This window comes from Amphibalanus amphitrite, unplaced genomic scaffold, assembly GCF_019059575.1.
Source record: "Amphibalanus amphitrite isolate SeventyFive unplaced genomic scaffold, NRLGWU_Aamphi_draft 000909F_arrow, whole genome shotgun sequence".
NCBI lineage: Eukaryota > Metazoa > Arthropoda > Thecostraca > Balanomorpha > Balanidae > Amphibalanus > Amphibalanus amphitrite.
In genome coordinates this window covers 189,971-204,794 of record NW_024882403.1, presented here as the reverse complement: position 1 = coordinate 204,794, position 14,824 = coordinate 189,971, and the positions used below count along the sequence as shown (strand labels likewise).

Here is a 14,824-nt window from a genome sequence, read left to right as displayed (position 1 = left end):
TCCACGCTCGAAAGAGCAGGGTTAATTGTAACAATGTCAATACCATAACAATAACGTAATTGTAGGTGTTGTGATTCGGTTGTCTCTTGTCTGTGCTGGCCATTGCGCGGGTGTCCAGCGGCGGAACTCGGCTTCGCCGCCGTGGCGCGCTGGCAGTTGCTTCTTCTTCTTCTTCTTCTGCATCCCACCGCCAACCCGCTCAGGGGGGGCGGCGGCGCAGGCGGGTCGAGCGGCGGCTCGGTCCGCCCAACATCCTCGATGAAGGTGACGACCTTCGTCGCCGGGCCGCCGAGGACGTCGACCAGGCGAGGGTCGACACCCCAGCGGCGGCGGCGGGCCGCCTCATAGGCCGGACAATCGGTCAGTAGGTGCGCCGCGCTGTCGGGCTCCCCGCACGCGGGGCATTCGTCGTCGACTTCCGGGCCAATCTTGTGGAGCGTATCACGGGTCAGCGGTGATGTGCCGGTCCTCACCTGGGACAGCGTCACCGACCCCCAGCGCGCCAGGGAGTCGTGACCAGGCGTGGGGTCCGGGTGCGGGTGGGCAGCGGTTGCCCTCTGTCGCGACAGCTCCCGGACATGGCGCATGACGGCGGCCCGCGCACTCGACAGGTCGATCGGTGCGCTGTCTTGGTCGCCCGCCGTGGCCTCGCCAGCCAGGCGGTCGGCGGTTTCGTTGCCGTCCAGCCCGGCATAGCCTGGCACCCACTGGAGCACCGTCTCGGTGCCGTTCTCGGCGAGGGTGCTCAGCACTCAGCAGCCTCCACACCTCGGCGGCCAGGGCCATGGTCTAGTTAGCTGGGCCGCGGCCGAGTAGTTGGAGCCCAGACCTTGAGTCGGTGAGGTGAGGAGGCGGACCGACTTGGTCGATGCCAACTCCCCGTCCTCCAGGCCGGCCACAGCCGCGAACGCCTCGCGCATGGCGGTCAGTTCTGCTCTTAGGCTGGAGCAGACCGCCCCTGCAGGAGCGCGCACGGTCTCTTCTCTGTTGAGGTGGTGGAACTGGATCAGCGCCTGCGCCGCCCTGTTCCGTCCGCCGCGAGCCGAGCCGTCCGACCAGATAGTGACGTCCGGGTGCGGGAGCTCTGCAATGGCTCGCAGGGCAGCTTCCCTGCAGACTGCAGGCGGGTCCGACCGGCGGGTGGCCATGGGCAGGTCCACCCTGAAGGTGATGCCGCCGCGGTGGCCCAGCCATGGCGGGTCGCAGCTGTAGAATGCTGAACCTGTAACACAATAGAATTGCAATTGTAACAAAGACCTGCATGGTCAGCACACATCTGCAGTGACTGTCATCCCAAGTTGGTATGAATTGGCACAAAGTTGGGTCATGGTAGCAGACGTAGCACAAGCTGTTGTGATATGCCATACCGTAGGACTAGGTCGTAGGTTGTAAATTTTAGGTTTAAGGCTGTAGGTTGTAGGTCAGGTTAGGTAAGGTTTGGTTAGAAAGACCCATTCTCGTGCATCGGGCAGCTTGTGCTACATCTACCTTACCAATACCCAATTTGAATTCCCAAAATTGATGGCAAACAGGCTTTTTGTATAACAAGTGTGGTTAATTGTTCTAATCCCCGCTGCAATGTGAGGGTAACTGCTTTTCTACAATCACAATATTTGAATTCATATAGGTAGGTGTTTACATGTTCAGAAAATGATACAAAATATGACACAATTATAGCTGCAACTGGATAGTGGATACCAACCTCAACTAAAAGTTTATGAAGCCTTACAACCTAACAAATGACTTAATTGCCAAAATAAATCCCTTAGTACAATAGCTTGACCCTAAAATAACAGAAATTTTGCATGCAGACCCTGAAATGGAGGGTTTATGAAAAGTAACAAAAATAAACATTCACTAATATTGATATCAACATGTTGTTATAAATTTCATATGCAGCATAAGCGCCAATACTGCCTTCATTTACAATGTTGCTACTGTTTTCCACTCACAAACGCTGCCGTCCGTGGACAGCAGCAGCAGCAGTGAAACGTCACCCGTGGTGTGACATCATCACCCATGACGTAATGGAAATCCAGTTGTTACCAAGGCCCTCTAAGACGGTGTCATTCATGCAAATTTTTGACTGTTTCCCTCTAAGTGGACCAAATCAGTTCGAAAACCCTAACATCGTTGCAGAAGAGCCGGTGTTCCGAAACCACGTAGGTACTGGGCCGATTCGGATAAGGTAAGTACAGGGTATTCATAAGTAAAAGTATTGATAAGCTTTTATCGGTTCACTAAAAGTGGGCCACTGGCCACATGAGAGTTATCAAAAGTTGCACGGTAGTTTCGGAATATGGGTGACCTGAGCAGGCCTCCTTCAGACGACCGTACGGCGTCACTGCTGGGCTTGTCTCGTGAAAGTCCGGTGTTTGGACGTTCGGGCGAAGCTCGTCGTTCAGGTCAGACCAGTTCAGAACCAGGGAGAGACTCAGGTATTGGCTGGCTAGTGGCTGGAGTGAGTGATACAGGAGTTACTTCATATTGAACGGCTGTCTCCATTTAGTCTGCGAGAATATATATTTGTCATGAGTTGCCGTCTGCCAGAGGAAAACCCTATAGGACGCCTAAATTGGCTCTGCCAATGGAGCCTGTTGGTCATGAATTCTGCAATTATTAACCTGTATTACATGCAAGCTATGCAATACGTTATAGGATGTTGAACAGAACTATCGATGGGATAAGCCGCTACATCAACTCATGACTTACCGACAGAGACAGCGCAGGCAGCACACGAAGGCTCCGTGACGCAGCTCGGACTTCATGTCAGAGCTGGGGACTGGCCGATTGATGCTGCTGGCTTTACCGCTGTGTTGATATACCCGATGTTCGGGTCCTCTTCGTCCCCGCATTGTGGCCTGGTCTTCAACTGAGGTGCGTTAAACGAACGTCGAACACTTGGGCGTAACACGAACCTAACGGGGGTAGCGAAACTAATCCCAACGACGAGAGGTAACTAATGCTGTATGAAGGAATTCTGTTAGGACATATGACCCTTAGATAAAGCTAACACACACAGGGTATAAGTCGACGAATAATACCTGTTCATACGATGGAGCGGGTCGACCGAAGCAAGGACGGGCATCGCAAGACGGCATTTGACCGAATGACCGAATGAAGATACAATGTAGTCATCCAGGTGAACATCGACACCCGTATATGTTACCCAGTGTTCCGGCCAACTTGCCCCAGGTACCTAGCTCGACTACCACCCCTGTGTTTTCCGTACCCAGTAGTCGGCGCTGGAGTTGTCACCAGCCCCCTCCTATTGCATCCCGCGTTACACTTACGACCCCCTCCCGCACCCCCTCCCCCCAAAGGTCCTATGCCCTCTGAAACCCGACACAATCGAAGCACCATATATTTCACTATAAATATCTTGCACGCGCGCGCACGAGGGAGGCGGCCGCTGAGCAGGAGACCCGAGCGGCGGCCGCGCGACACGGAGCGCTCCGCGCGCCATCTGCCGGCCCGAGCGGCAGACTCGAGTTGGGCCGGCGCCGCACAGGTGGCGCGGCCGTGCTCTCTATCACAGTTGGGACCGGCTCTGGTGCCGGCCGGGGCGTCAGACCACGGTGCTCGTGTCGCCGTGCGTGGCCGCTGGACTCGAGCTCGAGCACGCACCCTGCCGACGACGGAAGGTGGGGGTCAGAGGCGCCGACGTGGTCGAATGGGCAGAGGACAGCTGACAGGATAGTTGAGTGGGCCCCGAGGACGAAAAGGTCTGAGGCGCCAGGGGGTCGTGTGGGACCCGTGGACGGAGGGGTAGGTTGGAGGTGCCAAGGGCGCCTGACCGCTCGGTTAAGCCCACAAGGGACGGTGCGAATGGCACGTTATTTCAGCAGCCATCGCACGGTGACCAGATGGTAGAGACAGACAGGTGACAAAGAGGACGAGAAATAAATATACACGTACAAACTTACCACATTGTAATTCCATGTTTACGATGGAACAGAAAGAATAGGTACCAAACAGATACCTGGGCATCTAAGACGATATTTTGTTTGTACCTACTCAAGCTTACGGCGTGACGCAAATTGACAAAGGCAGATTTTCAATCACAACCATCACAATCACTAATGGCAGGTCGATGTAGCCCTTTATAAATAAACACAGTCAAATGGCAAATGGCAAACTCAAACAAATGTCACTCAAATAAACACAGCGCAAATTGACTTAACCGCGTAGCGCATAGTTGGTTGCATATTGACTGGTGTGGATTCATCGCGAGATTAAATGAAAATTGTGAAGCAAGGGAAGAGATGAGTAACAGACATTTGAGTGAAACAAATAATTCATTAATCTGGTCAAGAACGAGGCCACTTTGGAATTCAAATGTCCCGGGAGAACGGCAAATCGCACAGCAGATCAACAGCCGAGAAGAAAGTGTTGCTCATCGGCTGAACGTGTTGCTGCCGCTAGTGAGTAACTAACTCACCGTGAGAACAATGCTGCTAACAATACGCGAGCCTGTTCAGTGTTCGTTCACCATACCGGCGGTAATCACCCGTGCCCCAGACTCCCACCATACCCTAGACTCCCACCAGCCCCTAGACGCCCACCTTCCTCTCGGCACTTACGGTGACGGTGCCGGGCCTCGCCCAGGTGCAGACGTAGCCGTCGCAGCAGGCGGTCACCACGCAATCTCGGCGGAAGGTCAGTGCCGTCAGGCGCTCGTGCGACACGCGGCAGCTGACGTGCGGCTCCAGGATGGGACAGTCGGCCAGCCGCGGGCAGCCCGGCGTGCCGATGAGCCGGTCACGCTCGCGGCGCTGCGCGGCGCCGCCGCCGCCGGCCGCCGAGCCGGCGCGCTCTGCGGCCTTCTCTGCGCGGTGTCCGCCGAGCAGCAGACCGAGCCGGCGGCCGGGCTCGCGCCGCTGCTCGCCGCCCAGACCCAGGGAGGAGAGCCGCGCGGACAGCGAGCCCGTCGAGGCGGGCGGCGCCGGCTCGGAGGCCACGCCGGCCACACTGGCGCGGCTGCGTCCGTACGGCCGGCGCAGCACGTCGTCAGTGAGCTCCCACAGACAGAGCTGGGTGTCCTGGCCCACCGAGCCGATCCGGTAGGTGACGAGCGGCGGCGCCGGCGCCGCGCCGCCCTCGTCCGACGAGTAGCCGTTGCCGTTGGAGGCGGGCTCGCCGCCGCCGTCCACCACGCTCGTGTACGGGTCGAAGGCGACGTCGGCCACCCAGGAGCGGTGGCCGCGGCCACGCGCCACCACGCGGCGCTCTGCCACGCTCCACACGGTCAGCAGGTCGTCCTCACCACCGGCGGCCACGTACCGGCAGTCGGGCGACCAGGCCACGCAGGTCAGCGCGCCGAAATAGCTGCGCGCCACCCCTGCCAGCTCCATGTTATCATACCGGAACACCCTTAGACAGCCATCCTGGGAGACTGTGGCCAGGTAACGCCCGCTGGGAGAGAACTCGAACCGGTTGACGGCGCCCTCGCCCACCGCCCAGCGGTAGAGAGGGTTGCGCGTGCTGCGTGCCTTGCACGTGTACACGGTGAAGCCGTCCCCCTGTTTGAAGGTCTGGTAGGTGGGCGCGGCCGGGCCGCACGGCAGCCGCTCCGAGTACAGGTACAGGTGGCCGCTGGCGTGTGACGCCAGGAACTGGTGCGGTGTGTTGGGCAGCCACTTGACGCACGTCACCCGGGTCTTCTCGATCAGTTGCTGTGGGCGAGAGAAAAGGGTAAGGGTTAGAACTAGAGAGAAGATGGAAGGTTAGATATGGCAGCCGTGAACAGGGGGTGTCAACAGGCTGGCGTATGTCGAATGCAAAGCATCAGTTTGCTTCAATGGCATAATATTGTGATCGACTTTTGTCTGAATGATCACTTGTGAACTCGGAAAGTGTGGCATAGACCCGGGAACAGGGGGGGGGGCAGCGGGGGCGCTTGCCCCCCCCCCCCCCAACTTGGGAGCCGAGGGGGCGGCGCCCCCTCAACATTGAGGCAGCGAGAAAAGATCTTTCCTCCCTTTTCCGGACTTCTTTCCTTCTTGTTTCCTTTATAATCTACACATCAACACACGGCATTTCCCTTGCCATCTGAATGGTTTCTGCTGATACAGTATCGATTTGACAACATCTACTATTGTCATCCCGCTTTGATTTGGGCCTGACCTTGGCCATAAGTTTGGCAAGCCAGATTTTATATTGCACCAGCTTGAGTCAACTTTGAGAAATACATAACGTACAACGGTGGTAAAATCGTTGCTATAGGTGTAACACAGTTTACCCGCTCCTAGTGTGATGGAGGGGTGTGGGGCAATGAGTGCACTGACGTTGCGCCCTCGGAGGGCCGGTATGGGATTAAAGCTCAGTGACACTAAGGGCTTGTGTGGTGCCTTCGGTTATCGGTAGCACCCTCAGAATCACCGGCGTAGGGCCCTCAGAGCCGTCGGTAAGGGGCCTTTAGAGGCACCGGTGTGGGGCCGCCATGCAGGTGCCGGTGTGGGCACTCAGAGGTGCTAGTGTGATTCTCTCAGAGGCGCCGATGAGGGTCCTTACAGGCGTAGCTATGGGCCCTCATAGACGCTGGTGTGGAGCCGTTACAGACGGGTGTGGGGCCTTTAGAGCTGCTGACGCGAACTCTCTACAAGCCGGCAGGGGGTCTCAGTGGTCTCAGTCTCAGTGACCGGCAAGGGGTCGTTAGGCCGGCAGAAGAAGTCCTGTGGGGTCCTTAGAGACCGGCATGGTACTGTCAGACGCCGGTGGGGCCCTCAGAGTCACCAGTATGGGCCCTCAAAAGTCACCAGTGGGTGGCCTTTAGATGGGCAGGTGTTGGTTGGGTCGTCAGAGCCGCCAATATAGGGCTTTAATAGGTACTGGTGTAGGCACTCAGAGTTGGGGGTGTGAAACCCTCAGAGACACCGGTGTGGACCCTCATAGGCGCCGAAGAGGGCCCCACAGTTGCCGTTATGGGGCCCTCAGAAAAATAAGTGTGGGACCATCACAGGCGGAAAATGCCCCTAGAACTGGTCCCTCATAGGCCGGTAAGACCTCTCAGAGGCCAGTAACGGGCCTTTGGAGACCACCGAAGTGCCCTTAAATTGCTTATAAGCCGCAAGAGGCCCTCAGAAGCCGGCGTGGGGCCCTTATGGAGATCTTAGTGTGGCTATTTAGGGCCCATGAGGTGCTCTAACGAGCACCATGGGGCCCTTCTGAGTAGAAATAGGCCATCGTTAACCCTCAGCGGTCAAATGGCGCCGCAGGGCCCCTCGGTCCCGAGGGTCCCTTTTGTCCCGATGGGGGGGGGGGGTAGTGTCCCCTTAGACCCCTAGCTACGCCACTGTTTCATATGCATCATGTCAGGCATTTTAGGCTCGCCCCCCCCCCCCCCCCAACTTGAAAATCGCTCCCGGGGCCCCTGATTAGTGTGGTGTGCGACACCAAAAAAAAAAAAGAGCCAGAGAGATAATCCCGCTTTTTATGGCTATATTGGATGTGCAAATTGTTTGACCATTGACCACAAACGCGAGATGTCTCTCGCACTAAGCGTGATGTACAAACAACATAGTAGCGTAGGTAAACAACAGGTAGGTAAACAACGTATGCGAGATGCGACTTATGGTCATTGCTCTGCAGATTAACGCTTGATTCACAAGATAATTATAAAAGAACTTTAATAATGAAACAACAATTATACGATCATTCATAAGTTGATTGTGTAACTTTGCGTCAATCAATACGTTATCGCAGCCAAATGGTTATCGCTGCCCGGTAAGCCAGGCTGACCAGCTTGGAAAGCTCGAGAGGCAATGTGTACAGTGCACATCACCCGATAAGTCCCATATGAGCTCTGCAATGTGAGAGACACCAATCCTCTGACACCATAAGACACCAAATGGAAAGCGAGAGGCACTGACCTCCAGAATATGCTATTCATCTTTTAGCGTTATTTATTTCAGCATGCGGGTGAATTATAACAAAATTAAACAAAATCAATGAAAAAAGGTAATCTCAGTTTACAAATAGCAGTACAGCTCTCTTCCCAAAGAAAGTGATCGGTTCTATAGGTCATGCATCACCCAGGATTGGTCGGCGCAGCATCCTCGGCTGCTTTAATGACGTCATAGGAGGCATTACTGGCATTTTATCGTCATTCGATCCCCAGAGATACTGTATCGCTCTCCATCATGACGCGACGAAGAATCCAATCAATCCCCAATTGAGTTGTAACATGTTATATTAGAATATTATACCGACTATCAGCCTAAAGTCGAATCCATTTAAATATGACGAAAATACTGAAAGGCAGCTGACAAGTAAGTATGTTTCAGGACGACAATACAACGAGGACATGAAACGCAGCCCTGAAATCCCTGCTCAGAAGACAGCATACTATCTCAAATCACGGTGCGTTGGTCCGTCTTAATCGTCCACGCTTCTGTCACGTGTACAATGTTCAGTGACGGATAGTATTGTATCGATGTCTGATAGCGGGTAAAGATAGCAGTCGAGAAGGTTAGCCATCTCGAAAGGCGACGGGAGCGCAAGGGTCGACAGGCTGACATCTGGAGGACAGGAGTGGAAAACGAAGCAGGTGGTGAAAGAGGCTTGAGCCTGAACTGTCCAGTGTCCAGTGTCCATTCCATCTCATACCATACATTGTCAAAAATAGCCTCAATAGTCAGAAAGGGCCTAACTATTAAAAAAACAACGTGCCCAACATAAGAAATAGTATCGGTGAAAGGATGAACATCCATTGTTCAGGTCATCCACTTCGGTTAATAAAATAGGTGCGGGAGCAAAAGTGTAAAAATAAGGTATAACCCACAGTGTATATAAATAGTAAAACCAAGCGACCCGTGTTTGGATACGGCTTAGGTCAAATCGGTCAGTTAACAAGTAACTAGGTAAAACTGGAACATCACACCTAAGGTGGGGTGACATTACTGTAAAGAAAACTGCAGAAGTGGGCAAAGATCATTAAGCGCGAACAGGATAGCCAGGATAGTCAAATAAATACCTCTTTAATCAAACACTGCGCCAGCTTTGTTTCATCATATGACAACGTCATAAAACGTCATCACACAACAGTATTCATCACTGACAGTAGCAATTAACATAGTCCCCGCATTATTGAAAGAGCCTGTGCTTGTCTATAGCATTCTTGTATCAGCATTATCTGCCTTTCTCCACGTGGCTACCGTGAAGAGTGCCGTGTTGACAGTAGGATAACGATAGGGCGTCATGTCAGCCCTCGGTGTCGACCGTCAAGGAAGCTAGACTCAAATTACGCTGATTGAAAATGTTATCTTATAAAAGTTAATAAAAGCCCCTGAAAGAAAAGTAATAAAGTGACAAAAATATTACAATCAAAGAATTTGCGCGGAAACCAAACCATTTTACCCTCATCTAATATTTGTTTGGGTGATATAGTCGCTGCTAACTTGCTCAGACGTAATTTAAAAATAACGCTTTATCAACAAAAATGCTTCTCATCCTCATCCAGAAAATGTTTTGCGCTTAGATGGATATGTTAAGTCTTAAGCTTAACTCAGTGTGCATATAGAGTGAAGCCCATCATCAATGGAGTCAATCTCCTCTCTTCCCCCTTCCCCGGCCAGCGAATCTTCTGCCTAGGCAAAACGATAGATATGGAAATGACTTTTACGGACAAGGCAAACACTCGTACGTAGCTCCCAAAACAACTGTTTTCAAACACTCCCTTATAAATTGACTAAAAATCAGTGAATGGTGACTACAGAACGTGGACATGGGTGCAAGCTATTAGAGCTCGTTCCACCACACCACGGATACGCAGACTGGCCACCCTAACGTCCTGTGCTTGACACGAGTTTTGGGATGAACGGGCACCACCAGTGTCTAACTTTGTGGCAGAGAGTCCGGAGACAGCGGCTTAATCACTTAACCCACACAGGGAACGAAACACATCGCAATTTATCAAGTAAGCAGCATGTAAGTCACACCTACCTAACGGTAGCCAATGGCGTGAAAAAGAAGCCAACTAGCCTCATGAATTACCACAAACTGACAATTAGTTGTGGCAGTCATATTACCGCCCGAAACGTCAGCGTAGGACGCGTTGGAGAACCACAATCAGTAAGGCCGCAAACAATAGGCTATCTCCTTTCATCAGTGGTGACGGCACTCGAGTAATAATACGTAAAAAGGCCCCAAAAACTAGCTCGAGAGAAAAGCAGCTTCGGCCGACATGGTAACGACCAGATATGTAGTTACTGAAACTCACGACAAATGTTCAATGTTCATTAGACGTTGTAAACGATCCGCATTACAGCGCATTGAACACATGGAAAGCAAATTCTCGCCCATTCCTGTCATCGACTACTTCAATCATTCAAATTTTCATACACTCGCATTTGATCGAGTCAGGTTGTCAAAGGGACAAGACTGGACAAGATCTGAAATGGCGCCTCAATCTTAAACACAAGGCATAATATCCGAAACACAAGACATCAACGCCAGTTATCCGCCGGATAGTTAGGTCACAGTGACTTAATGACAAACGACATGGAACGAGACTCGTGACAAGAACAAAAAGGCGAAAGGGAGAACTACACTCGCATTGAAGATGAAACGCATTTTAGCATCCATATCGATAGGTAATGTTGCTAAAAAAAAAAAAACTTGAGGGAATTTCGAAGTCACAAAGAGAGCATTAAAAAATGATATTTATTCATTTGTAACACTTCCAGATAGTAAAAGTTAAAATTTCACAAGCAGCACGCGAGACTCACGGAAATTAGCCAGCTCGAGAGTCGGGAGCTCGATCAAAAACAGAGCTGGTAGTAGTGAAGAACAATGAAAAGAAGTTTGCCGATCAATCAAGACGGCAACTACGCACGATCCTAAGTACCATCTGACGGAGTCTGCCTGCAATTCAATACATCCGTCGATAAATTAGCATAAGCAGTATTGAGTTTGGCGGGAAATTCGATGCTCCCTAGAGGCGGAAGCATGTCAAGCATGTTAGTTTATGCAGCAAGTGGAGTTATTATAAGTAGAGAACAACTTTTGCCATAACCAGTTGGGCTGAAATTCCGCAGGGCCTCGCGGCAATGTTGATGGCTAATACGTATGAATGGGTGAATTGAATGACTTTGAAGACCGGATGCTCATACGATAAAATATCGTGACTGCGGAACAGCAGACTAATGCATCCAGCTTCATACAAACACAGAAACAGCATCCGTACCGGCGGCTAAGACGCTCTCGAACAAAAATGTCCCGACACACAGCCAACTAGGCCAGAGTTTACGCCTATCTTTGAAATGATACCGGCAGGATAGTCTTTTTTGCCGGCGGAGTCACCAACAGAGATTACCGCAATATCTCGGCTCAATGGGTGGTACTGGTAACAGCATTACAGCAATGGCTCTATTGAATCAATATAATACGTGTGTGCGCGGAGGTTCAGCTGTTGCTATATCGCCACAACGCTGGAATGAGGACGACACAAAGCGACATGAGGCACAGGACCCTAAGGTTGATTCCGTGAGTTGCCCATGTAACTACTCGGTGTCGTGTTTCATGACACCAGCCTGAGAAGCTGCTAGACAGAAAACATCAATCAGCAATCGGTTATAAATGAACCGGAAACGAGACCTGGCCTAATGGTCAGTTGGGAAGACGTTGTATCGCAACGATAGTGGATTCTCGGGACTGTGCGGTTCGGGTCGCTACAGTGCTCGCTATTTACTCCCCACAGTTGGTAGAACGACCTGCAGTCGGTGAGAGGATAGTGCTGTAGGTCATAGAAAACCCACATAGGTCTGGCTACAACGGCGGTCATAAATTTGAATGAGTTTGTCATTTTCCCGATCGTTCAGGTGACTTCGTCATTTTACTATCATTTACCATTTTGAATGAGCTTCTCATATCGTTCAAATAAATCGATATCGTTCATATTATCGTCCGTCGTCTTTCAGACATTATAGAGAAATCCGAAAACAAATGGTTCAGTCGATACCTCATAAAACACCTATTGTGTCGAACAGGTTTCGCCAAAGTAAGCAAATGTTTTGACCCGGGAGGTAGATAACTCAGCCACATACAAACTGACGTTTTTTGTCAGATTCCATCCTTTAACCATCTCATAATTGAATAGATGCTAATAAAAACAATATAAAATCACACAAACCAACACACTTATCAAGCCGCTGAGTGTCATCCTGTGCAAAGATACCCCTCCACTGAGCTCACCTCATCATTGAAGATGTTGCTGGCGTCCTGCCGTGCCGAGTCGATGAGCTGAACCTGACCGCCGGTGAAGCCCACCAGCAGAGATGTTGAGTCCGGTGAGCTCTTGGACACAATGAAGTCGTGACATGTTGGACTCGTGCTCTTGTACACCCTCTTGTCCACAGGTTTGCTCAGATCCACTGCCTGAAAAGGACGGTGAACAGATCAGGTGAGAGTGGGGCAAGGGCAATTGTTGATGTCATGGGACAAGGAAAAACACAGGCAATGAAGTTTTATCATTTTCACATTGCATGGATGGTAGAAGCAGGGAATGCATTAGGTACTATATTTAGAAGATGGTAGCATCACAGGTAACATGTAACTCAGCAAGGTAGGTAATTAGTTACAACATGGCTTATTATAATTTTGTTGATGCTATGATTAAGTAATGCATAATCAATTGCCATTATGCTACATGTTTAAGAACAACAAAAAATGTTATTTAGCTCAACTTGCAAAGATTATAATAATCTAACCATAAATTTCAGACTTTGTTGAACAAAGCAAATGTTTGGGACACAGCCAATATGCAGATTTGTTTTCCAAGTCTGGCACAAAGGGATAAGCTTACCTTTTGTACACCCTTGTACACATACACATATAGTTCCCTTCCATAATTAAAGCATATCCTCTCACTTGGGCCACATGTATCATCTACAGTAACAAATGAAACTCTGACAGGAATATTCCCATGTCCTGTACTACTATAACCAACTCTATTTTGTCTGGAGTAGTCTGAATGTGTCATCAACCTATAGGTTCCCTCGCGTGCAGTAAATTGAGTCTTGGGCTCATCTTTAACACCATTCTCCATGGAATTAGCCATTCTTTGGAGATATGCAATCAATCTTCTGCAGCAAACTGATGCTCATAACACTATTGTTCATTAGTCATATCTTCATTACATCCTTCAACAGGCAGGTTCACCACCACCACTAGCTGGATCGTAATGGCTGGCGGCTTCACGGATGGCTTTTTAAAGTTGTTGCAGGTCTTCCCTTCTCTTGCAGACAAGTGGCAAACAATGTCCTTGATTTGAAGTATGGGGCAATATGTTCCCAGTAACACCTTGAAATATGCAAAGAACCATGAAACACTTGACAAATTCACTAGGAAACAGCAAACAATAATTGCATCTGAACCAGACGCTCAACCTCTTCAAATAAGCCGTTAGTTGGCAGCTTCGAATCTAAGTCTAATACTTGCGCGTCTTATTCCTTGGCACAGTTACTTTGCCTTCAACAAAACACACGACGTCTATTTTCAGTAGGCGGAACTATGGTCATGAGTACCCAAATATAGGAACGTTCCCATTTTTGGGAACGGAGTTCCCAAATATGGGAACGGGCGTTCCCATTAATGGGAACGGAAGGTAATTTTTCGGTCGTTCACCCACTAAAACTCATAAGTGCATCACGTCTCAAAAAAGTGCACGCTAATTTAAGTATCTACTAAGTCTCTATAAAATTATCTTTAATCTGACCGTTGCACAAGGAAATTGACCGTCGAATGATATTTTTAATGATTTTTTGAAATGACGGATTGGTGAAAACATGGGTTATACTACATTTAACTTGCAATTTTAAGGAAAATGAAGCGTTTTTTACATTTTGAGGTCAAGTATAATAATTTTCGCCTGGTTATGAAGTTTCATACTAGCGACACCAGATGCTGACATATGCAAGCGAACACGCGGACAGTCCGGGGGTAATATTGGTGACATTTGGTGTCGGGGCGCACGACCGCATGGAACGTCAGTGATTTTACCGAACTACTGTTGTAAACTCAGTTTCAGTGGTTTTAAATTATTCAGCTGTATTATATCATCCCAGATAGACATATTTTATTTGGATGCTAGCTGTTTCGAGTTTTTTATGAGGAGCGTCATGAGCGTGGTTTTTGTCTTCTGTGTTTCTAAGCGTGATCGTTTTGGGGGAATTTCTCTTATATAGGTCGCTCTGTGTGGCTTATTTATAATTTTTATGCTGATTTCGATCATTCCTCGTGCCCATCCTACCAGGCCTTTTGCCACTTACACTCATCAAGAAAGGAAAAAACTAGATTTTCATTGGGACTAGGTGTTTTGAGGGTGTAACATATTCAGCGTTCCCATTTTTGGATACTTCCTTGTGCTCGTCAACTATCGGTGATAAACAGACAGGTGCTTGACATGTCTCCACCCTCGGCGCGGACGGTGGATATAGGTATGGAAGACCTTGTTGAACATCGCTGAGCGTTGTGAATTACGTAATCCTGCAGAGGGGGGCGTGCCCGCTGCGAGATCGACGGGAATAAAAGCGCAGAAGACCGGGCGAAACATGCGACGGTCTTGCCGGAAAGGTCATCTGATGATTGTTGCGTTAACAATAATTTGCGGCGTTGGACGTGATGCTTGTTAATGAAAAGAGCCCCTGAAAGGCGTCGGTGAAATCGTTCCCAATTTTGGGTACGCCGTTCCCATAATAAGGAACGCTTGCAGCGCTAGTGTATGAGAGCGTTCCCAAATTTGGGCTCGCGGCCCGGATGATGGACTGCTTTAGAAATAGGGGAACGATTTGAAACTACGATGGGCCTTACAATATCAAACTCGTTC

At 50.0% G+C, this 14,824-nt stretch overlaps 1 protein-coding gene across 1 annotated transcript; it reads right to left on the bottom strand.

Moving 5' to 3' along the window:
• Positions 1-3,348: 3,348 nt before the first annotated feature.
• On the bottom strand, positions 3,349-14,669 carry LOC122367934 (WD repeat-containing protein 20-like). The gene is made up of 4 exons (XM_043341488.1): positions 12,803-14,669; positions 12,193-12,375; positions 4,584-5,675; positions 3,349-3,628 (listed from the first exon to the last, which is right to left on the bottom strand). The coding sequence occupies exons 1-4, from the start codon at positions 13,055-13,057 to the stop codon at positions 3,569-3,571; spliced, it is 1,590 nt and encodes a 529-aa protein (XP_043197423.1). The 5' UTR covers positions 13,058-14,669; the 3' UTR covers positions 3,349-3,568.
• Positions 14,670-14,824: the final 155 nt, after the last annotated feature.

What these genes read in the sequence shown, in the direction of transcription:
- LOC122367934 (XM_043341488.1), bottom strand. Translation starts at nt 13,057, where the DNA reads ATGGCTAATTCCATGGAGAATGGTGTTAAAGATGAGCCCAAGACTCAA. An exon ending in TGTACAAGGGTGTACAAAAG is followed by an intron (nt 12,376 to 12,802) that starts GTAAGCTTATCC and finishes CGTCCTTTTCAG; the next exon opens with GCAGTGGATCTGAGCAAACC. An exon ending in GCAACATCTTCAATGATGAG is followed by an intron (nt 5,676 to 12,192) that starts GTGAGCTCAGTG and finishes TCTCGCCCACAG; the next exon opens with CAACTGATCGAGAAGACCCG.